The sequence below is a fragment of the Equus asinus genome, chromosome 26 (assembly GCF_041296235.1).
Source record: "Equus asinus isolate D_3611 breed Donkey chromosome 26, EquAss-T2T_v2, whole genome shotgun sequence".
Classification (NCBI taxonomy): Eukaryota; Metazoa; Chordata; class Mammalia; order Perissodactyla; family Equidae; genus Equus; species Equus asinus.
Genome location: NC_091815.1, coordinates 34,002,711 through 34,023,705, shown reverse-complemented (window position 1 = coordinate 34,023,705; position 20,995 = coordinate 34,002,711). Strand labels below are relative to the sequence as shown.

At 63.0% G+C, this 20,995-nt stretch overlaps 2 protein-coding genes and 1 long non-coding RNA gene across 4 annotated transcripts in view; 2 read left to right on the top strand and 1 right to left on the bottom strand.

Moving 5' to 3' along the window:
- The first annotated feature begins 1,231 nt into the window (after positions 1-1,231).
- Positions 1,232-7,399, top strand: PNKP (polynucleotide kinase 3'-phosphatase). 2 transcript variants are annotated; one of them, XM_070499212.1, is made up of 17 exons: positions 1,232-1,385; positions 1,592-1,755; positions 2,402-2,448; positions 2,775-3,074; positions 4,054-4,133; positions 4,213-4,270; positions 4,383-4,490; positions 4,752-4,823; positions 5,552-5,600; positions 5,690-5,760; positions 5,829-5,921; positions 6,018-6,114; positions 6,204-6,265; positions 6,497-6,606; positions 6,678-6,765; positions 7,106-7,167; positions 7,250-7,399. In XM_070499212.1, exons 2-17 carry the CDS (start codon positions 1,605-1,607, stop codon positions 7,380-7,382), a joined length of 1,581 nt encoding a protein of 526 aa, XP_070355313.1. In that variant the 5' UTR covers positions 1,232-1,385; positions 1,592-1,604; the 3' UTR covers positions 7,383-7,399. The 2 variants fall into 2 exon arrangements, with proteins under 2 accessions (XP_070355313.1, XP_044616159.2); XM_044760224.2 differs by having other exon boundaries at positions 7,246-7,399.
- Positions 7,400-8,256: 857 nt separating this feature from the next.
- PTOV1 (PTOV1 extended AT-hook containing adaptor protein) lies at positions 8,257-16,416 on the bottom strand. The gene is made up of 13 exons (XM_044760225.2): positions 16,147-16,416; positions 13,522-13,659; positions 13,330-13,412; positions 13,203-13,260; positions 13,010-13,117; positions 11,455-11,610; positions 10,874-10,960; positions 10,700-10,773; positions 10,565-10,622; positions 10,138-10,242; positions 8,804-9,001; positions 8,659-8,728; positions 8,257-8,384 (listed from the first exon to the last, which is right to left on the bottom strand). The coding sequence occupies exons 1-12, from the start codon at positions 16,315-16,317 to the stop codon at positions 8,717-8,719; spliced, it is 1,248 nt and encodes a 415-aa protein (XP_044616160.2). The 5' UTR covers positions 16,318-16,416; the 3' UTR covers positions 8,257-8,384; positions 8,659-8,716.
- LOC106824151 (uncharacterized) overlaps positions 14,114-20,995 on the top strand; it is a 17,856-nt gene continuing 10,974 nt past the window's right edge. Inside the window, exon 1 of the long non-coding RNA XR_001396331.3 lies at positions 14,114-15,562. This is a non-coding gene — a long non-coding RNA (uncharacterized lncRNA). The remainder of the gene's footprint in view (positions 15,563-20,995) is intronic.

Sequence of the window (20,995 nt, the reverse complement as noted above, 5' to 3'; positions counted from 1 at the left end):
GATTAGCATCGCCTGGATTTTCAGTGCGAAGCTGGGAGTTGGAATTATTGTCCCCAAATCACAGACAAGAAAACGGAGATTCACGGGACAGGAGGGACAGTGCCAGCCCTGTGTGACCGTGGAGCCCCAGTCTTGGCGGGGGGTTGGGGGGGCAGAGTTGTAATCGGAGTTGGTCTTTAAGGAATCCGTCTCCTGAGAGCACGTGAACCCAAGCAAAGCCGGGAGCCTGCGATTGAGGCCGCGAGTTTCCCCGCTAATATAAGGGTGGAGGTCAGAGAACGGCGACCTGGCCCGAAGTTAGGGCTGGGTCAGCCCAAAGGTAAACGATGGACAAGATTAAACAGGGCAAACTAGCGCCCTGACAAATAGAAACGGCAGGCAATAGGATATATTGGAGTATATGAAGAAGCCATTGGGTGTAAACCTAATTCTGCCTGACTTTGTTTTTCCAAAAGGGCCTGACGTGGCCGTTGAGCACGCATTGTATTTCTGCTTTCAGCATTTCCTATGGCGAGACAAAAGCCCTTAAGATAAAGATGCAACTTGCCCCCACATTGGCATTTCCTCAAGGATAAGCATCTCTCCTTAGGCTAGGAACTGATTGCTGTGCTCACCTGTGACCACCCAGCTCACCTGTGACCACCTAGCTCGAGACAGCACACCTGCCACCCTGCTGTGTCCACCAATTGCTGTGCGGACAGAGCAGTCTCGTGGCTATTGTAAAAATCGTATGTGACACATGCTCTTTGAGGTCATATAACCACTCTGTACACCCCACTTCTTTCGTGCCCTTCCCTCCTTGGGGAAGGAAGGCCCCGGGCTATATGGTCCTCACCTTTGGCTCAGAGTAAACTCACCCCAATTTTCCTTTATAGATTGGTTATGGATCATGTGCTTTGACACCCAAACACTGTTACAAGTTATTTACATGTATTCACTCCTTTCACCTTCTAGTAACCCCACCAAGTGGAAGCGATTATCCCCACTTTATAGATGAGAAAACTACCGCCTTGAGGGCGAGGAGGGTTGTCGGGGGCGGGGATTTCTTCCACCAAGAGTGATCCTCAAATGGGAAAGCACTTCCTCCCGCTGTAAAGATCTCCAGCCCAGGGAATGAAAGTTAGAGCTCAATGTGAAGACTCTGGACGGAGGACCCACGCCCCCTGCTGGCCTGAGCCTCCCACGGCAGCAAGAGAGACGAAGGTCAGAGCTGCGGAGGGACCGTGGGGGCCGGGGGCGGGGCCTCCGTCATGGGAGGAGCCAGGCCCCGCCCCGTCGGCGGGACGAGTCATTTCCGTCCGCCAGGAGCCGAGCGAGCGGCCGGCGGAGCTGCGGGCGGGCCCTCCCCGGTCGGCAGCGGGAGCGAGCCCAGGCGGCGGGCGCGGGTGAGCGCGGGGTCCCGGCTCCCCGAGGGCCGGAACGGGGCGTCGTCGTCTGGGAAACGCGCCCCCCGGCCGGCGAGTGGGTGGGATTTCCGGAGCCTTCCGGGGATGGAGGGAATTCCCCGTGGAGGGGGCGAGAGGAGGCGGGACTTCCTGCAGCAGTCCGAGGGCCACCTGCCACTCAAACCTCTTGACCTGCTTCCCCGCAGGCAGGCGCCCAGGATGGCCGAGGGGGAGGCGCAGGGCCGCCTGTGGCTGGAGAGCCCCCCTGGGGGGCCGCCCCCCATCTTCCTTCCCTCGGACGGTCAAGCTCTGGTCCTAGGCCGGGGACCCCTGACCCAGGTTACCGACCGGAAGTGCTCCAGAAACCAAGGTGGGCAGGGGCGGGGTCTGAGCTGGAGGGGGTGTGGCCTGCTGCAGGAGCGGGAACGCAGTCGATGGGAACCATGCACAGTCAATCCCGAAAGGGACGTGCTTGGCACTAGGCGGAACGCGTGCTGCAGCCAGGCCTGAAGTTAGTAGGGGCCCTCTGGGGAGCTGGAGAGAAAGGTTGCCCCGGACCTGGAACCAGCCAGATCCCTTGAGGGGGAAGGGGATGGCGCCAATCCCGAGACAAGTCACTAGGCAGAGAAGGATGCTCACAGTGCCCCGTGAAAGCGCACATCAGGCCCCGACCCTTGTCAGGAGAGAGCCGAGCCTCTGGAGAAAAGTGCGTGTTGCTCAGCAGGGAGGGGTGGTAGCGGGCCAAGCCCAGGACCGGCATCTGGCCACCTCTTCGTGCAGGAGAAGCCAGTTCTGTACAGAAAAACACCCACCCTGTCCCTAGGCGAGGACCAGTGTCACAGGCAGTCCTAAGGCCTTTATCTGTCCAGGAACAAACTAGTTTTAGAAATAAACTGCTCCTCCTCCTGCATGGGTGCTCAGCCCCATCCTGTGGCCTAGAGCTGGCCATGCTCCCCAGGGGTTGGGGAAGCAATAACGCAATGATGCAAATCCTGACTTCACCGCCCCCACCTCAGTGGAGCTGGTCGCGGACCCTGAGACTCGGACCGTGGCAGTGAAGCAGGTACCAGTTTGTCAGCGAGGCCCGGGGGCGGTGTCAGGGAAGAATCACTACCCAGCAGGGAGCAGACCCTTTGGGAAAATCGGACTGGCTGGGAGGGAAGAGGGTGTGGCCCGTTCCAGTGGGGTCAAAGTCCAGCACAATTTAAATTGGATAAGACTGGATGCCTGTAACCTTTCCAAAGCTCTGATTGGTGGTACACAGTGAAGAGGTGGGGCTTAAGGGTCTGATTGGCAGTTGGAGAGGCACGGTCTGTCCTGAGGTTTTTGATTGGAGGAGGTTACCGGTGGGGGCGGAGCCAGTCCCAGCCCCTCCCTCTTCCTCTACAGCTGGGAATTAACCCCTCAACTGCCGGGACGCAGGTGCTGAACCCGGGGTCCAAGGGCTCTCTGGGGGTGGGGGACACGCTGTATTTGGTCAACGGCCTCCACCCGCTGACCCTGCGCTGGGAAGAGGCCCGCACGGCAGAATCCCAGCCAGACACTCCACCTGGCACACCTCCGGCGGCCCCAGACCACAAGGAGGATGTTGAGCAGCCCAAGAAGCGGATACGGAAGTCATCCCCCGGCTGGGAGAGCTTTGAGAAGCTGCTGGTGTTCACAGCACCTGGCGTGAGGCCCCGGGGCAAGGTGAGCGCCCCGCTGAGAACTGAGGGAGCCACCAGAGACTGGGGACTCAAGCCCAGGTTTGCTGTGTGCCCCTGGGCAGGTCACTCAACCTCTCTTAGCCTCCACTTTCTCTTCTGAGAAATGGCCCCGATGACACACTCAGGGGTTGTAAGCACTGGGGGAATTGACGTATGTCAGCTCCTGCCTGACCCACAGTGACTGCCCAGTGACCATAGCAACGCTCACGAACATTTTCGCAGGAGCTACTATGATGAGTCTTTCTCAGGTCCAGAGACACGAGTTCAGATGCTGTTACACCGTGTTCTCTGAGACCCACTTCCCACCAGTGAAATGATGAATCCGTGGGAAGCACGTGGCACCGTCCCTGCCGGGCAGTCAGCACCCAAACAAAGCTCGGCTCCTGTTTTTATTTTCACAGCCAGGGGAAGAGCAGGGGTCGGATACGAGCCCCCCACCTTTTTTTTTTTTTTTTTGAGGAAGATTAGCCCTGAGCTAACTGCTGCCAATCCTCCTCTTTTTTTTTTTTGCTGAGGACGACTGGCCCTGAGCTCACATCCGTGCCCATCTTGCTCTACTTTATATGTGGGACGCCTACCACAGCATGGCTTACCAAGTGGTACCATGTCCGCACCCGGGATCCGAATCGGCAAACCCCGGGCCGCTGAAGCAGAACGTGTGCACTTAACCGCTGCACCACCGGGCCAGCCCCAGGAGCCCCATTTTAAAGACTGGAATACTGAGGGTCTTAGGAGGAGTGGGAGAGATGGTCCAGTGAAGATTGCAGGCTCTATACTCAGGTGTCAGGAACACATGGGACACATCCTGCTGTGCCTTGTCCTTACATAAGACGTGTAGGCGCTCTATGACTCAGTTTCCCCATCTATAAGGGGTGGGTGGTAATAGTCCCACCTAGCAGCCTGTGAGTGAGGGGCGTCAGAGGCGTAACGCTGCCGCTGTTCCTCTTCTCTGGTGATGCCAGGTGGCCGGCTTTGATCTGGATGGGACCCTCATCACCACACGCTCCGGGAAGGTCTTTCCCACCGGCCCCAGTGACTGGAGGTGAGCAGAGGCCGGAGGAGGGGGTGAGTGAGGCCCCCTCGGAGCCCCAGGTCACCTTGCCACTTCCCGCCCGGCCTAGGATCTTGTACCCAGAGATTCCGCGGAAACTGCGGGAGCTGGATGCCGAGGGCTACAAGGTGAGTTTTGTGTGTGTGTGTGTGTGTGTGTCTGCGTGCAAGCAGTGGCCAGCCCACGGGGCAGGCTGGGGCCTGGTGAGACGGGCACCGGTGACACCCATCTGCTCCCCAGCTGGTGATCTTCACCAACCAGATGGGCATCGGGCGCAGGAAGCTGCCAGCGGAGGAGTTCAAGGCCAAGGTGGAGGCCGTGCTGGAGAAGCTGGGGGTCCCCTTTCAGGTACAGCTGCTGCTTATGTTGGGGGACAGGGACACTGCGGTGGGGGGCAGAGAGGAGGCAGCAGAGCCCCTGCTGAGTGGCGCGGGCCCCGGGTGGGGCTGTGCTGACAGAACCCGCCCCGAGTGGCCGGTTCTGGGGCACGGGGGGCTCTCCTTGGATCGGCAGGGCTTGGGGAGCACCCTGGGGACCCACGTGCCCTTGAAGGGCTCTGGGAGCCTGAGGAGGCGCTGAGGACAGTGTCTGTCCCCACCCTGCCCACAGGTACTGGTGGCCACGCACGCCGGCTTGTACCGGAAGCCGGTGATCGGCATGTGGGACCATCTGCAGGAGCAGGTGAGACGGCCTCCCGGGCGGCCTCCCCACGCCGCCTCTGCTCCTTGGCCGCCTCTGCTCCTTGGCCGCCTCTCTCCTCCTCTCATCTCCTCCCCGGGCCTCACCTTCTAGTGTGGGGATGCGAGGCCGATGCGCTTACACTCTGACAACCAGAGTGGTGGAGCGAGAAGTCGCTCAGTGAGTCACTCATTCGCTCGTTCACTCGTGCGTGCGCTTGAGCTGACGGTGTCAGTGAACAGGACAGGGAGCCATCTGGGTTTCTAGGCACAAGTGGTCCAGGTGGAGGTGCCGGCAGGTGCAAAGGCCCTGAGGGCAGCCCGGTGTGTGGCACAGTGAGGCCTGGGGCTGGACCTGAGCGGGTAAGAGGAGAGGGCACAGCATGAGGTCAGAGGGTGAGCAGGGGTCAGGTTGTGTGCGGCCCTGTGGGCCAGGACCCGGCGCCCATGGTGGCCACGTGGAGAATAGAGGGGGCGAGACCAGCCAGAAGGGGCTGAATAGTCCAGGTGGGCGACACTGGTGGCCATGGTGGAGGCGGTGGCAGTGAAGGGAGTGAGAAGTGGCTGCAGTTGGGGGCCCACGGAATCTGCTGATGTGTCAGATGAGGGGCATGGAGGGTTAGATATGGGCTGACTCGGGGCACAGACCTGCTGAGCATCCCCGGGGAACCAGCCATGCTCTGGGGGAGCAGACGTGGGAGCTGGTTCCTTATGCCTGTTGTCTGTCCCCAGGCCAACGAGGGCGTGCCCATCTCCATCAGGGACAGTGTCTTCGTGGGAGGTAGGGCCTGGGGGTGGGGGCAGTGTGTGGACCCTCAGCGCTGATGGAGGGGGCTGGTGGTGACCCGGTGTGTCCTCCGTATGTTCCAGACGCAGCTGGACGCCCAGCCAACTGGGCCCCCGGGCGGAAGAAGAAAGACTTCTCCTGCGCCGACCGCCTGGTGAGGCCCTCCGCCCGTGCCCCCCGAGCCTGGCCCTTGCCCCGTCTGATCTCCGCCCTCGCCCCCAGTTTGCCCTCAACCTTGGCCTGCCCTTCGCCACGCCCGAGGAGTTCTTCCTGAAGTGGCCGGTGGCCGGCTTTGAGCTCCCAGCCTTCGATCCGGTGAGGCCCACGGGCCGGGGCCGGGGCCGGGGCTGGGGCAGGGGGACCGGATGGGACATGCTGGGGGCATCCTCACTCATCACGGCCCCCTCCCAGAGGACCATCTCCCCCTCCGGGCCGCTCTGCCTCCCTGAGTCCAGCTCCCTCTTGAGCTCCGACCCCGAGGTGGTTGTCGCCGTGGGATTTCCAGGGGGTGAGACACCCTGACCCCTGACGTCTGACCTCCAGAAGCCCCAGCCCCCTCCAGGCCCCGGGCTCCCACTGACACCGCCCTCTCCGCAGCTGGCAAGTCCACGTTCCTCCAGGAGCATCTCGTGTCGGCCGGATACGTCCACGTGAACAGGGTAGGACGGGTGTGCAGCCCGCGTCGGTCCTCAGTCCCGGTCCCCCGCCCCGGCTTCCCTCCCCGCTCCCTGCCGTCCCCCTGTCGGCCCGTGTCCCCATCCAGGTTTCCGCTCCTCCTGCATCTCCGTCCTCTTTCGGGGTCTCCCCCTCCGCCCTGCTCCCCAGTGTCTCTCTCCCTGTCCCCCCCAGTCCCCGGGTCTCCTGCCCGCCTGACTGCCCTCCCGCCCCAGGACACTCTGGGCTCGTGGCAGCGCTGTGTGACCGCGTGCGAGGCAGCTCTCAAGCAGAGGAAGCGGGTCGTGATCGACAACACAAACCCAGACATCCAGAGCCGGGCCAGGTACGCGTGGGCGGGTGCCCTCTGCGGGGTGGCCCGGGGCCCCTAACCAGCGGCCCCTTCCCGGCCCCCAGGTACGTCAAGTGCGCCCAGGACGCGGGGGTCCCCTGCCGCTGCTTCCTCTTCAGCGCCTCCCTGGAGCAGGCGCGCCACAACAACCGGGTGAGCAGCCCCCCAGGTGCCCCGCCCCCTGCCCCCTCCCCTCCCCCAGCCTGACCCCCCTGCACCCCCCTCCCTCCCCTCCCCCAGCCTGACCGCCCCCCGCACCCCCCTCCTCCCTCCCCTCCCCCAGCCTGACCGCCCCCCGCCCCCCGCACCCCCCTCCTCCCTCCCCTCCCCCAGCCTGACCGCCCCCCGCCCCCCCTCCTCCCTCCCCTCCCCCAGCCTGACCGCCCCCCGCCCCCCCTCCTCCCTCCCCTCCCCCAGCCTGACCGCCCCCCGCCCCCTGCACCCCCCTCCTCCCTCCCCTCCCGCAGCCTGACCCCCCCCCTCCCCCCCGCAGTTCCGGGAGATGAGCGGCGCCCCGCACGCGCCCGTGTCCGACGTGGTCATGTTCGGCTACCGGTAGGCGAGGGCGGCAGCACCCCGGGTGGGCGCGGGCCCAGGGGGTCGGTCGCCTCCCTCACCCAGCTCTGCCACCAGGAAGCAGTTCGAGGCGCCGACGCTGGCCGAAGGCTTCTCGGCGATTCTGGAGATCCCGTTCCGGCTGCGCCTGGAGCCGCGGCTCGAGCGCCTGTACCGCCAGTTCTCCGAGGGCTGAGCCGCCCCGCCCCCAATAAATGCTCTTTTTCTTTAAGTTTGGCCAGCGCTCTGCGGGGGAGGGGGGGGGTCTGGTGGGCCCCCCGCGAGCTGCCTGCTGGTGCCCAGGCCGGGCTAGCGGCCGGTCCCGGGAGGGGCATGGGGGGGCGGGCTCTGTCCCCAGCTCGGCACTCGGTTTCCCCCCCCACGGCCCGCCGCCTCCCCTGCAGCGGGGACTCCGGCCTCTCAGGGCCACGGCTGCTGGCGGACCCCGAGAGCGGCTCTCTCCACGCGTGGCCGCCCCCGCTGTGACGCCCGCATGACCCAGCCCAGAGCTTGGCAAGGCCGAGCAGGTGACCCCGAGGCCGAGAGCCGGACCGCAGCTTCCGTGAGAAGCGAGCGCTCTGCCCGCCGGCCTTGCACCCGGGGCCTGGGCCCTGCGGCCGTGGGGGCTGAGAGCGCGGCCAGGCCCGCAGCTCGCCACCCATCCCAGGAGGCGGACCAGGCCCCGCCCGCCCCGTGTCTGCCTCCAGCGCAGCGGGGCCCTGAGTCCGAAGGGAACCGAAGGGAACGGGAACGCAGCTGGGGACACCGGGCAGGGGAATCTCAGAGCAGAGCACAGCCGGCCCCAGGAAGGCCCTTGAGGATGCGGCCACCAAGCCCTGCCCACCCCATCAGCTGGGGACGGCCCGCACCAGGTCCCCGTTCCCTCCCGGCTCAGAGCAGCCCTAAGGCGGCCACCTGGGAATCTGTTAGGGCCGCACAGGCCCCGCCCAGCTGGCCCCAAACTCGGGGAGTGGGCCTAGCCGCCAGCCCTCTGGGGACCGACGGCGCCCAGGTGCGGGGACTGCTGTCCCTGGAGGGGCTCGGCCTCTCCCAGCCATGGCGTCTGGACAGCGGGCACGGCAGCCGGCGGGCTTTTAAAAGACTTTATTAGGGAACGTAAAGGGGTGGGGACCGTCCTCGGAGACATCTCAGGACTCTGTCCTCCATCTCGCTGGGCAGTTGCAGTCCCCAGGGGCCCCCGCTCAGAAGCATCTGACCTGGGGGCAGGGGGATGTTGGGGGGGCTGGACGCAGGCTCCAGGAGCCCCTGGACCCCCAGGCCTTGAGCCCCAAGGCCCCTGCCCGGCCTGGAGACCCCAGTTCTGCTGCCTCTGAGGGTGGGGGGCCTGGGGCTGGCGTTGCCCAGGAGGCCTGGGCCCACGGGGGACGGTCGTGCCTCTCTCTGGTCTCTCAAGGCCAGGGTCACACCACTTCCGGAACCCTCCCGGCACGTCCAAGGCTCCAGGCTGCACGCGACCCGGGTGCCACTCACCAGTCTTGGCAGGGGCCTCGTCTGTGACTCCTGGAGGGGCCCAGCCCGGGGGCGGCCACTACCCCCCCATCTGTGGGGGAAGTGGGGAAGAGTGAGCACCGAGGGGCCGCAGGGTGGGGTACCGCACCCGGGGCACCCGCCTCACCCCTCGCTGCTGCTGCTCCTGCTCCAGGTTCCGCTGCAGGACCTGCTGCTGGTTGGCGATGACACGCCGGATGCCGCTGACGAAGGTGCCCTGGTCGTGGGGGATGAGGCCGATGAAGATCTTCTTCTCGGACGAGTAGAGCAGCATGAGCACGCGCACCTCGCACGCCGCCTTGTAGGAGAAGTGCACGCAGCCCGCCTGCGGCCGGAGCGCGGCGTCACGGCGGGCACCGGGGACCGCGTACGCCCCTGCCGCCGGCACCACAACGCCCACCCGGCTTGTCCTGGGGCTCCGCCCCCACGGCCCCAGGACCGCTGCCATCTGGGGACGAGGAGACAGACGGCCCAGGACTCTGCCCTGAGGAGATGGCGGCGCCCACTGCCCACAGTGCCACCGATGCCACACAGGCCAACACCCGGATCATCCCCAAAAAGGGACCTGGCCCACAGCAGACAGGGTCTGCTCAGGGTCACCGGGAGGGGGACCTGGGGCTCCCGATCCATTTCCCAGCTCCTCTCTTCTCCCTCGGTGGCCAGGCCTCACAAGCCCCAGGGGAGGCTGGCAGCTCGTGGCCCACAGCCCCGGGCCCTGCATGGGGACCCGCGTGTGCCCGGGGGAGGCCCAGCCAGAGGCACACGGGGCATTATGGGGTTTGCCGAGGGAACTCTATGCTTTTAGACTCTTTAATGTGGAAGACACACAACCAGCCCCCCAGATGCACAACAGCACGGCTGTGGCAGCTACAGCGGACTGAGAGCCAGGAAGGTGACGTGGGCACCGACATCACCCAGGAACGGCAGATCCCCACAACAGTGGACAGCGCCGGCTGCAGCCTCTGAAACCCCCAAGTCCAGCCCTCCCCGCCTCACAGGTGGAGAAACTGAGGCCCAAAGAGGAAAGGACTGGGCCGAGACTCTCCAACAGCCAGACGGGGTGCTGAGGGGCTTGGGCTGGAGGCAGGCACGCCACCCCCACCGCCCGCCGCTGGAGCAGGGCCTCCGGGAGCCCCAGGAGGGAGCAGGAGGTGGGCAGGTGACGAGCCGGGAGCTCGGGGTCGGCACTGGACACTGGACCCTCCTGAGGCCGCAGGGGTCCAGTCCCGCCCCGGCCTTGAGGCCCCGCCTGAGCTTCTCCTTCCCCATCTGTAAGGTGGGTTAGGCCCCCAGAGCCCCAGGGCAGTCACGTGGCCCGGGAGCTGCTATCACTCTCTCCAGCCGCCTGTGGGGACACCGCCACTGCTGGTCTGTCTCACTTCAGTTTGTAAAGCCCTGCATGGACGTGGCCCCAGCCCTCCCCCAGCCCCCCTGGCGCCGGCCTCCCGCGGCCGCACTTACAAAGCCGTTGTCCATGATGCGGCACAGGCTCTTGAGTGTCTCCAGGTCCTTGGTGAAGTGGAACTGCACCAGGCGCGAGTTCCGGAACAGCGGCACCAGGGTGGTCTGTGGGCAAGCCGAGGGGCTGGCAGAGCTTGGCACAGCCCATGGCCACGCTGCCCGGTGGAGGGCCGAGGCCCAGGTCACGCCCTCACACAGGTCTTGTGACCCTCAGCAGGGCTGCGGGCCCCATGCCCCTGCCCTTGCTGGCCTCCACACACCAGGCAGGCCAGCCTCCAGCCACAGGCCCTTTGCACATAACATGCTTCCACCTTCCTCCTCCAGCTGGCAACTCAAAGGTCTCCTTCTTGGGGAAGCCACCCCCCCAGGTCCAGAACAGCTCCTGTCACGCCGACCTGGTATGCCTCGCACCCCCGTCACCACTCACCAGCAGCTGCTGTGGGATGAGCTGCATGTACAGCTTCCTCGGCCACTGCTCAGTCCTCCTGCGGGACACACGGCGACCGAACTCAGGAGGCCGGGTCTCACTGAGACGCCACCCCCGCCCCAGCCCGACACTCACAGGATCTCCCCTTGGTTCACGTAGACGTGCGACGGCAGCCACCTCTTCGACCGACTGTTGGGCTCAGGTCTGGGCTTTTGGGGAGAGAGAGAGGTGAGACCACCGGGAGCGGGAGGCCACGAGTCAGCGAGGATGCGCTGGTCCTGCGGCCACCCGGGCCACCGCAGGGCTCACCTCCTGCCACTCCATGACTCCACTCCAAGCCAGGAACTTGTTGTTGACGATCTGGACTGGGCCGGCAACGCCACCAGGTCCCACTGCCTGTGGGAAGAGACGGCAGTAATCCCCAGAGGCGGCTTCTGGGAACCGCAAAGCTGTCCCAGGCCACCCCACCCTTCCTCCGTGCCCCTGCCATGGGGCCCATGCTGTCCCCGCCCGGCCTGCCCAGGAGACCCGCACCCCAGCCTTCCTTCTGGCTGCCCGGCTCCAGCCTGTGCACAGCCCCAGAGGACTCCCCAGGGCTGGCCCGGCCCCTCAGCCTGGGGTACGGAGCCCGTGGGGACGGCCCCTCGGCCTGGAGTACAGAGCCCGCGGGGACGGCCCCTCAGCCTGAGCAACCAGAGAATTTGATGCACAAACTGGGACCTTTTCAGGAGAGAGGGACAGCATGAATAACTGGTTCAGCATGAAACAGGACACGTGGTCATCTTCTGGAGCCCCCTGCCCCCCGCCACGGGCGTGCCCACCTGCCCCACCCCATGGGCAGCCGACCCTCCTGCCAGGCCCCTTGCTTGGGCGGCCCGGGCCCCGCACACCTGTTTGCGGGTGGTGATGACCTGCCGGATGGCGTTGACGAAGCCGCTCTGGTCGTAGGGGATGAGGCCCATGAAAATCTTCTTCTTAGACGAGTACAGCAGCATGAGCACGCGCACCTCGCATGGGGAGATGTGAGGGAAGAGCATGCAGCCCGCCTGGGGGGGGCCAGGAGGTCAGGCAGCGGGGCACTGCCGGCCAAGCCAGACGCCCCTCCACGCCACCCGAGACCGCTCGTCCAGGTGATGAGGTCACCGTGGGACAGCCCAGTCCTCAGTGAGAGACACGCACACATGTGCCCCACGGAGTCCCTGAACCCCATGATCACGGTCAGGGCCAGGGCCTGGCACGTCCACTAGGGTGTAAGGACCTTGAGGTCTCCATCTACAACCCGGATGGAGGCAACCTGGCCTTGGGGCTGAGAGCACAGCCGTGGGACCCACCTGCCTAGTGCAACCACAGCTCTGCCACCTCCTAGCTGTGCGACCCAAGGCAAGTCACCTCAGGATTCCCGGCCTCAGTTTGCCCATTTGTAAAACGGCATAACGACAGCACATGCAGTAAGTGCCACATAAATGCTCCTGACATGAGATGCTGGTGCGACCTCCGTGGGACGTGGAGAATGTGCACCCGACAGACCGCCCCATCTGGGAGCCTGGAGAAAGGGCGTGTACTTCCCAGGCCACCTCCCGGCACCTCTGCCCGCGCTGCCTGCCTTTTCTCATCCCCAGGGCCTGCCCACCCGGGGAACCCGGCCCTGGGCTCCGGGATCCACGTGCAGCCGTGCAGCCGGCCCTCCCGGAGCCACCACGGGGGCAGCAGCATCGGCCGACAGTCACAGAGGGCACGTGACAGCCACCTTCCCTGCAGCCTGCACTCCTGGGGGCGCTGGGGGCTGTGCAGGGCAGGCCCTCAGCAATGGTGCTGGACGAAGGGGTGACAGGGCAGGCAGGAGACCCCACCCCAGCCACAAGCCCTGGCCTGTCCAGGCCCTGAGGGAGCGGGATGTGCCTGGACGTGAGGGGTGTGGCACACAGCGCCCGCTGCAGGCAGCGGCCGGGAGGTGGGGGGCCTGTCCCAAAAGGGACCAGGACTGGAGGGAACCCCAAAGCCAAGCTGTCTGGGGGTCCTGGGCAGAAGACGCACCCCAACCTCGTGCCACCCCCTCCCAGCACCCGCTGAAATTAGGGCGTGGACTCTGGGGCTGCAGGGCCCAGGCTGAGTGCCACTTCCTGCCGGCCCTGTGTTTGAAGGGCACTTCCCACACTCACTGGTCCGGTGGCCTCCAGGGGGTGTCAGCCCGACCATCGCCCATGACCCTCTGCCTGGCTCACCAGCTGCCCCCCAGGCTGCGTCCCAGGCCCAGGACAGCCAGCCCGGGCCTCCACCACCTGCACAGGCAGCTCTCAGCGGGGCCCGGATCCTCCGCTCTCCGCTGCACCGAGAACTTCTCAGACCCTAACTTCCCGGCAGGGACGGCGCATGGACGCTCTCCCAGACCCCCGGGAGCGCCAGCCTGCCACCCCGGCCCCCTCCGCCCCGCCCCGCCGCACTCACGAAGCCGTTGCCCATGATGCGGCAGAGCCCCTTGAGGGAGTCGCAGTCTCTGTTGGTGAAGTGGAACTGCGCCAACTGCGAGTTGCGGAACAGGGGGCCCAGGGTCGTCTGGGGGCAACAAGGGGACAGCCGGTCACTGCTGGGGTGGTGGGGGCTCCGAGGCGCGGGCTGGGGGGCTGGGGGCGGGTCTCACCAGCAGCTGCTGGGGGATGAGCTGCATGATCAGCTTCTGGGGCCACTGGTCAGTCTCCCTGCGGGGAGAAGAGGTCAGGGGACGCCGGCCGCCCGTCCCTGCCCCCGCACACCCGCCCGGCACTCACAGGTTCTCGCCCTGGTTCACGTAGGCCTGGCAGGGCAGGGCCCGCTTCAGCTTCGCCGTGGAGTCCGAGTAGGGTCTGCGCTTCTGTGGCGGGAGCAGGAGGGGTCACTGGACACAGCCCAGACGCCCGGGCCTGACCCCCCCCGCAGGGGCAGCCCCACAGGGACTGGCAAGGGGACCTGACCGAGCTCACCTCCTGCCACTCGAGGACGCCACTCCAGGCCAGCAGCTTGTTGCTCAGCCGGTGTTCGCCTACAGCCAGGCCCCCGAGGGTGAGCCCGGGTGAGGAGGGCCCGATGGGACCCAGGGCCCCGAAGACCCGAGCACCTTGCTGCAGCAGAGGGGGGTGGGGAAACTGAGGCTGGGGGACGCACAAGGACAGGCTGTCCCCCACACCCCCATCCCCATGCTCAGACCCAAATCGTCCACTCAGAACTCCCGGGACCAGATCTAAGCTCCTCGTCCTAGGGGTCAAGACCCCACGTGGTTGACCCCCACATCATTTTCCTGCCACCACCTCCATACTCCTCCCACCCAGAGGCCGTCTGTCACCTCATCACTGGCCCGTGTAGGGTCCCTGAGAGCCACCGCCCGCTTCCCCCTCCAGCCTTCGCTCCAGCTGTGCTCTTGGCCAGGAATGCCATCCCCACCCCCAAGGAGGTGCCACCCACCCGTTCTCCGGGCCTCGTCAATTCTGGGTCCCTCTGTCGAGACCCAATGCAGAAGCCAGCTCTCCGGGGCTCCAGGGCCTCCTCGAAGCCCCCACCATGCACCAGCCAGCCTGGGCCGTGTGTGTCTGTCTATCTGGCACGTGGTCCGCCCCATCCCGCCCCTCCAGGGCTCCCCGTGGCCCTCCAGACAAAGTCCAGACTCTTCCCTCTGGCTCCTGCCAACCTTCCCAGGCGGTCGCCGACCTGCCCTCCCCACATCAGGCTGCCCCAGGGAGGCGGCGACCAGAAGCACACAGAACAGAACCAGCTGGGAGGTGGGGATGCATCTGGAAGAGGGAGGGAGGCAACACCTGGAGGGGCCTCCCACACAACATCTGGACAGGGTTTGCCTAACACCAAGAGAAGCTTCCAGCAACAGAGCCCAGGAAGGCTGCACGTTCTCCTCCCGGGGCACTCTCCCAGCTATCTTTTTTCAAATCAAACACATCTCAAAGCAAACAAGGGCGGGCTTCGGAAGAGCCAGGCTGCAGGAGACCCACGGCACCCTCACCAGCAAGTACCTCCAGGGAGCAGGAAAACCCGAACGGTTGTCACTGTCATTTTATTACTAACGGGCATTTCCCAAATTTCCTATAAAGCTTCTTGTCCCAGAATAAGGACACACAGGACCAACTTTGTTTTTGGGGGGGGGCTTAAAAAGCAAAGCAACCTAAGGAAGCAGGCTCCCCATCCGGGCAGGTGGCCCCGGGATGTGGGCAATCGCACGAGACGAGGAAGAAACAAGAGCGTATCCTGGTGTGAGCACACCAGCATGTCTCAGGGTTGAGTGTGTCTGAGACAGAGAAGGGTGCTGAAGCCCTGAGTCTGCAGGTTCCACAGCTGGAGCATCGGAGGGAATGGAGTGAAAGCCCACAGCTGGAGGAGCCTCTGGCATTCACACGAATGCACCTAAGGACCTCGGCAGGGTGCGCGCCGGGAACACACATTTACGGTCCGCTTAGCTGGGACGGCAGGCTGAGCGTGCAGGACTCGAAAGCCATCTCATCCCGAGCGTAAAGACCAGGGATGCCCGCGTGAAGCTCGGGCCCACCTGCAGCAGCAGGATGCCCATGGCAAGGCGGGAGGACCGAACGGAAGGACCAGGCTTCAGGACAACCCTAAAGGAACCCTGCCATCTGGGGCTGCGCCTCCACGTCAGATTTGCCGTCTACTCCTTAGGAAGGTCTACTCGAGACTTGGGAAGAGAAGGAAAGCCTTAGGGTGCATGTTTAAGGACCCAGGAAGCGCTCCTGAACGACTAAATGTGAACGCCCAAGGAAGCGGGGAAGGCAGTGGAGAAAGCGCTATGTTTAAGTTTGGGGAAGAGTTCAGAGTCTGGACATCTCCGTTTAAGACGCCAAGAAGCCTGTGTGAGGCTTGTCTCGAGCTGCCACAGCTCCACGCCGTGCCCAACGCGGGGCAGTGTACTGAAGAAGTGAGCGTGAGCGCCAGCCTAGGGCAACACGCACATCTGGGCAACCGTGAGCACGGCAAACGGCGGGGTGTGCGCTCTCAGCGCTCCAGGTAAGGAAACCTTATCCAGCTTTTTGCAAAGCAGGTGCCTGCCTTAGGGCTGGGGAAGCCCGTGTAGCTTGGTGTTCCTGCAAACCGGGATGCTGATGTCTAGGGTGTGCAATCCGTGAGGGCATCCCCCATCGGGGCGAGCGTGCAAAGCGGGGCGCACACGGCGCGGGCCCGGGGAGAAGGCCCCCGGGTGCAACACCTGGGCGCGTCAGTGCCGTACGCGGGTCGCCGGGCCCCGCGCCCCCACCCCGGGAGACACCAACTTTCCGATCGGAAAAGGCAGCGCGCACACCGAACGCCCGCCCCCCGCCCCGCGTTTAAATCGGGCCGCGGAGTCAGCAGTAATTTGAGCCCTCCCCGCCCCCGTACCCCACCCCCGCCCCCCGGCCCGCACGCGTAACAAAGGGGCGAGCCCGGCGCGTACCACCCGGGCTTCCACGGGGGCAGCGGGCCCGGCGGAACCCCCCTGGGGCCACCCGGGAGCCCACGGCAAGGAGGGGGCGACGGACAAAGACGCCAGCCCTGGGAAGGGGCCGGCGGGGGCGGGGCCGTGGAAGGCTCTGGAAGAAGGGCGGGGGGCTCACCATGGGAGGGGCCGAGCGGGCCCGGATCCGCGGCGGCTGCGGGCCCCGGGGGCTGGCCGGCCAGGAGCGCGAGCGGGCGGCGCGCGCCGTGAGGGGCCGCGGGGGGCGGCCGCGCCCGCCGAGGGGGCCCCCGGCGCCGGAGCGGTGCGGGGCGCGGCGCGGACGGACCATGGCGGCGCGGGCCGGGCGGGCGGGCGGGGGCTGGCGCGGGCCGCACGGGGGGCTGCGGGTTCCGCCGACGGACGGGCGCGGGCGCGCGGCTGCGGGGCGACGGGCCGGGCTGGACCAAGCGCGGGTCCGCGCGCCGGAGAGGGGTCGCCGCGGCCGAACCACTGCGGCGCGCGGGGGAGCGCGGCGCGTACCAACGCCGTCCGCTGGGGGCGTGGCCGGCGCGTACCACAGCCGGGCCGGGGGGGGGCCTGCGGCAGTGGGGAGGGAGCGGGGGGCGGGGAGAACGGCCATTGGAAGATGCCGTGGGCCGCTCGGGCCAGCGGGGAGGGACCGAGAGGACGTGCGAGAAACAACTTGGGGGGTGGGGGGGCGTGGCGGGAGAGACCATCCCAAAGGTGGGGGGGGTAGATGAACGTAGAGGACGATACCAAGTTGGCCCCGGGCTGGGGGTCGGGACGCCGCGAGACTTTGAGGCTCTAAGTGAGTCGCGGAGCCGGGAGGCTACACCAAGAGACCTCAGGAAAGGGGGGAGGAAGGAGTAACGGGCCTGGGGGCGAGGGAACCTTCCTCGAGGTTTGGGGATACCGATCGTACCATAAGGTTTGAAGGCAGTGACGTGGCTAGGTGGGCAGGGGACTACAACTCCCAGCGGTCCTCGCGCGGCCTGGGCGGGGCCAGCGATCCCAAGAGACGCCGCCAGCCAGAGCTGCGTACCCATTGGTCCCCTGCTCCCTACGCTCCGCCCACGGCCCTCCGCACCTCCCCCGACTTCTCACCACCCTCCTCAGGGCCATTCATTGATTCCCTCATTCACTCAACTATTACGTGACTGCGTGTTCGCTTACTAGAAGTTGTGTGAGACTTTTTGCTTCAGCTTCCCTGTTTCTTAAATGTGGATCATAGCTAAACCTAAAGTGGTTCTGAGGATCAAATGAGTTAATAAAGTATTAAGACCAGTACTTGGCACAGTAACGACTTAAATGTTATCTTCTCTTTTTAAAAAATCATGAGCAGTACCATTTCCAGTTCTGGGCTGGGCAGTGAGTGTACTGCGAGGACCAAAACAGACCAGGTCCCTCCCAGAGCCCAAGATCCACTGGAGAAAACAATGGCAGTCTATGGTGTTATAAACAGCAGAAATGCACAGGGCGATGGGATGGGGACCGTGAGAAGTCAGGAAGTGACCTTTAGGCAGCCTGCAATTCCACATAGGCTGGAAGAGTGTGCTAAGATGAGGGAACAGCAAGGGCACAAATCCTGAGAGTGGAAGGAAGGCAAGGTCGGCCACTGTGGCTGGAGCGGAGCTGTGGAAGTGGCCAGGGGCCACAAGCAGGTTCCTGTCCCCCTGGGATGGAATTAGGATTTTAGTCTCATTTTGCTGGGGAACCACCAAAAGGTTTTTGGCAAGGGAGTGATATGGTCTCACGTTTTAAACCATTCATAGGATGCATAGAATCATACACGCAGTATCTCTACAAGTCTCCGGCAGAAGCGGGGACCCACAGTTGCTTCTGAGGAGAGAAGCGGCAGACGGAGCGGGGGAAGGGGCCACAGAAGGGGAAAGGGGACTCAGTTTACCCTTTTAGATTATTTGGAATTCTTACCCCATGCAGATGTTACCTATTGCAAAATAATATTTGAAGTCTTTAAATCTTTTTTTAAGGATCCTCTGGCTGCTGTTGAAAATAAAATTGTAAGGGGTGAGTGGAAGCAGGAGGGCAGCGAGGAGACTGTGGCCGTAATCCAGGCAGGAAGTACACACGGAATGGGTCGCAGGCAGTGGCCACCGTGCAGGCGGTCATTCTCACAATTTATTTTCAAGCTGGAGCCCAAAGGACTTGTGCAGAGTGAGAGAAAGGGAGGGGTGAAGGGTGAGGCCAAGGTTTTAGTGAAATGGAGCTGACTACAGAAGGAGCAGTTGGGGGATCCCCAATTCCGTTTGAGATGCTGACTGAGCAATGGGGATCGGGGAGTCTGGAGACACCGCTTCCGGAGTCTTCAGTGTTTGAATCAGAGACCAAATGAGACCACGCAGAGCAAGTGTGTGGACAGAGCCCGGGACACTCCAGCCCCTTAGAGGTCAGGGCCATGAGGGGCAACCAGCAAGTGAAGTGGAGTGGCCAGTGAAATTCGGGAAGCCTGGGCCAGGTTGCACTTCTGGTCTTTGCTTGTCCCACCCATGAAGCCGCCTGTCCCGGGGCTCCCCAGCCCTGAGCCCCTAATCGCACCTGGGCTGTGGCCAAATGGGGAGTCAGTCCTCTCACACCCAGAGCACAAGCTAGAGATCAACAGTTATCTCCAGAGCCCTGTCAATCACCCGTCAGGACGCCCCATCGCTGGCAGCAGGAAGGAGAAAGCAGCACAGAGACAGAAGCTGCCTTCATCTCCCTAAATCCTCATTTCTCACCATTCTCATTGCTCCAAGCCATCACCATCTCTTGCCACCTTGTCTCTCTTATTCCACTAATCAACCACCCAGTGCCCTTGGAATTAAATACAGACTCTTCCTCTAATGCCCTGCATGGTGTGACCCCTGCTGCTGTCTCCAGACTGATCTCATTTACATCCTCCCTGCTCTCCACCTAGCTGATGCCTTCCCATCCTTAAGAGGCCATCAGGACACGTGTGGATTGTATAAGCGTGGAGAAATGTGTGCCAGGATACACTCCAGCATGAGAAAAATGGAAACATGTCAGAATGTGAAATGAACGCACGCACTGAAATTCTATTAGAAATATAGAGTCCAGCTCTCCAAAACCATCTTGCTTACCCGGTGTGCTAGTTGGAAAGCCACCGTCCATTTCATCAAAACCTGCTGCCCTGGCAAGCACGCTACGATTATGACTAAGCAATTCTGCGCCCATCTGTTAGGCTGCCCACTTCCTGAAAAGTAGCTGTCTGTTACCCAACCTGTTTATGCCAGTTGTTCTGAAGATAATAACTTAATCCTATCAAACTAATGAAATATTAAAGCAAGAGACTTGTTTATATGCAAACCAGGTTGCCTGCACTGGAAATGAAGGTGAGTTGCTGGAAAAGAAGAAAAAATGCTGCCAGATTAGTTGCAAAGCGACTGTAAATGACCGAATGGAAAAGCTCATGAAAACCTAGGAAGACCCAGCCCTCAGTTTGCTTCATAAGTGTCTTTAGGTTCTCAAGTCACTTCAAAAAAAAAAAAAAAAAAAAAACTGGAAAGGATAGATGACTCGTTGTGGTTTGTGGGTGCTTTTTATACAGGAATCTGATGTCCTAAGATACCTGGAAGACCAAGACTTACAGAAAAGCTCCTGGTCCTACCTATCGAGATGAATGTCAGTTTAAACGTTCCTGGTCGAGATAAAAGGTTCCAAGTGTTTAGCCAGTCATCCGTGCTATTTGCCATGTATTTCTAACTCCCCACTTGGCCGGCAATTGAAAGGACTGCACTTCCTGACCCCATTGTGGTTGAGTGGGGCCAGGTGACAAATTCTAGCCAATGAAATGCGAGCAAAAACGACGTCTGTGAATTCAGCGCGGCGTGTTTCACTATTTGTGCGAGACCAGAGCTGTGGGCGCCTGTCCCACGCCACCTGGCACTGTCCCCAATCTATCAACACCGGCTGCACCCACGGAGCACGAGTGAGAAGACCCACCTGCGCGATTTCAAGCCACTGCCATTTGGCGGTTGCTTGTTATTGTCACATAAGTCAGCCCGTCCTAATATAGAAATGTCCTTTTCCAATAATCCCGTTTAACCAACTAGTGTTTAACCACCGACTGAGTTTACTAAAAGGGCGAACTGGGAGTACATAGAGGTTGGGTGTGTGTGTGACACAGACGAGCTCACGAAGACAGTTGGACAAATAAAAACGCTTTCTACCACCAAACAGGAGGAAGGCGATCTCTGCCTGGAATTTTGATTTTTGTTTTTCCAATTACAAAATCATGTTTGTTTAAAAAAGGTCTGCCTGATCCACGTTCTTCCACCTCCACATTTTCCTCCTCAAACTCGCTCATCGTGACTTGTAATATTTGTGTCTCCTAAGGACAAGGAGCCCGGCCAGCTTGTTCACCGAGCCCTCTAGGTCTAAGCGTCCGTCCCCCCAGAACCCCCTCGGCGCCTCTACACAGGCCGTGGGAAACGTCCACCACCCCCTTTCCGCTTCCGGGTCACCCCAGGAAACCACCTGTCGCAGCTTCCCCAGCAGTAGGTCAGGACGATTGATTCTCACCAGTGGGAGCAGAAGCGTGAGCGGCATGGCGTCATGACGTCACTTCCGGTCCCAGACAGGTAAGCGCCCGCATGCGCACTTCACCCCCTTGCGCCACTGCCCCTTCCAGGGCTGGAACCCAAGGACCCCCGGAAAGGAGGTGACGGTGACTGGCTGGAAGCAGCGCACCCTGAGTCACTGCTGGAGGAGAGCCACCAGGGGACAGCCGGACCCACATCGGACTGTCACGGAGCGGGGGAGGGACACAAGCCTGGCTAAGCCGCTGAGATTTACGGATTTGCCGACGTACATCATCTGATCGACCACACGCGCAGACCCGGACAGCGCTCTTTAATCCTGTTTGTCCCCTCACCTCCATGTGCCCTGTAGTCTGCAGCCTGCAGGCCTTTGCCACACTGTCCCCGCTATCTGGCGGCCCTTCCCTCAGTTGTTCCTCTCAAAGGATGACCCTTGATGGTTTAGCAGGG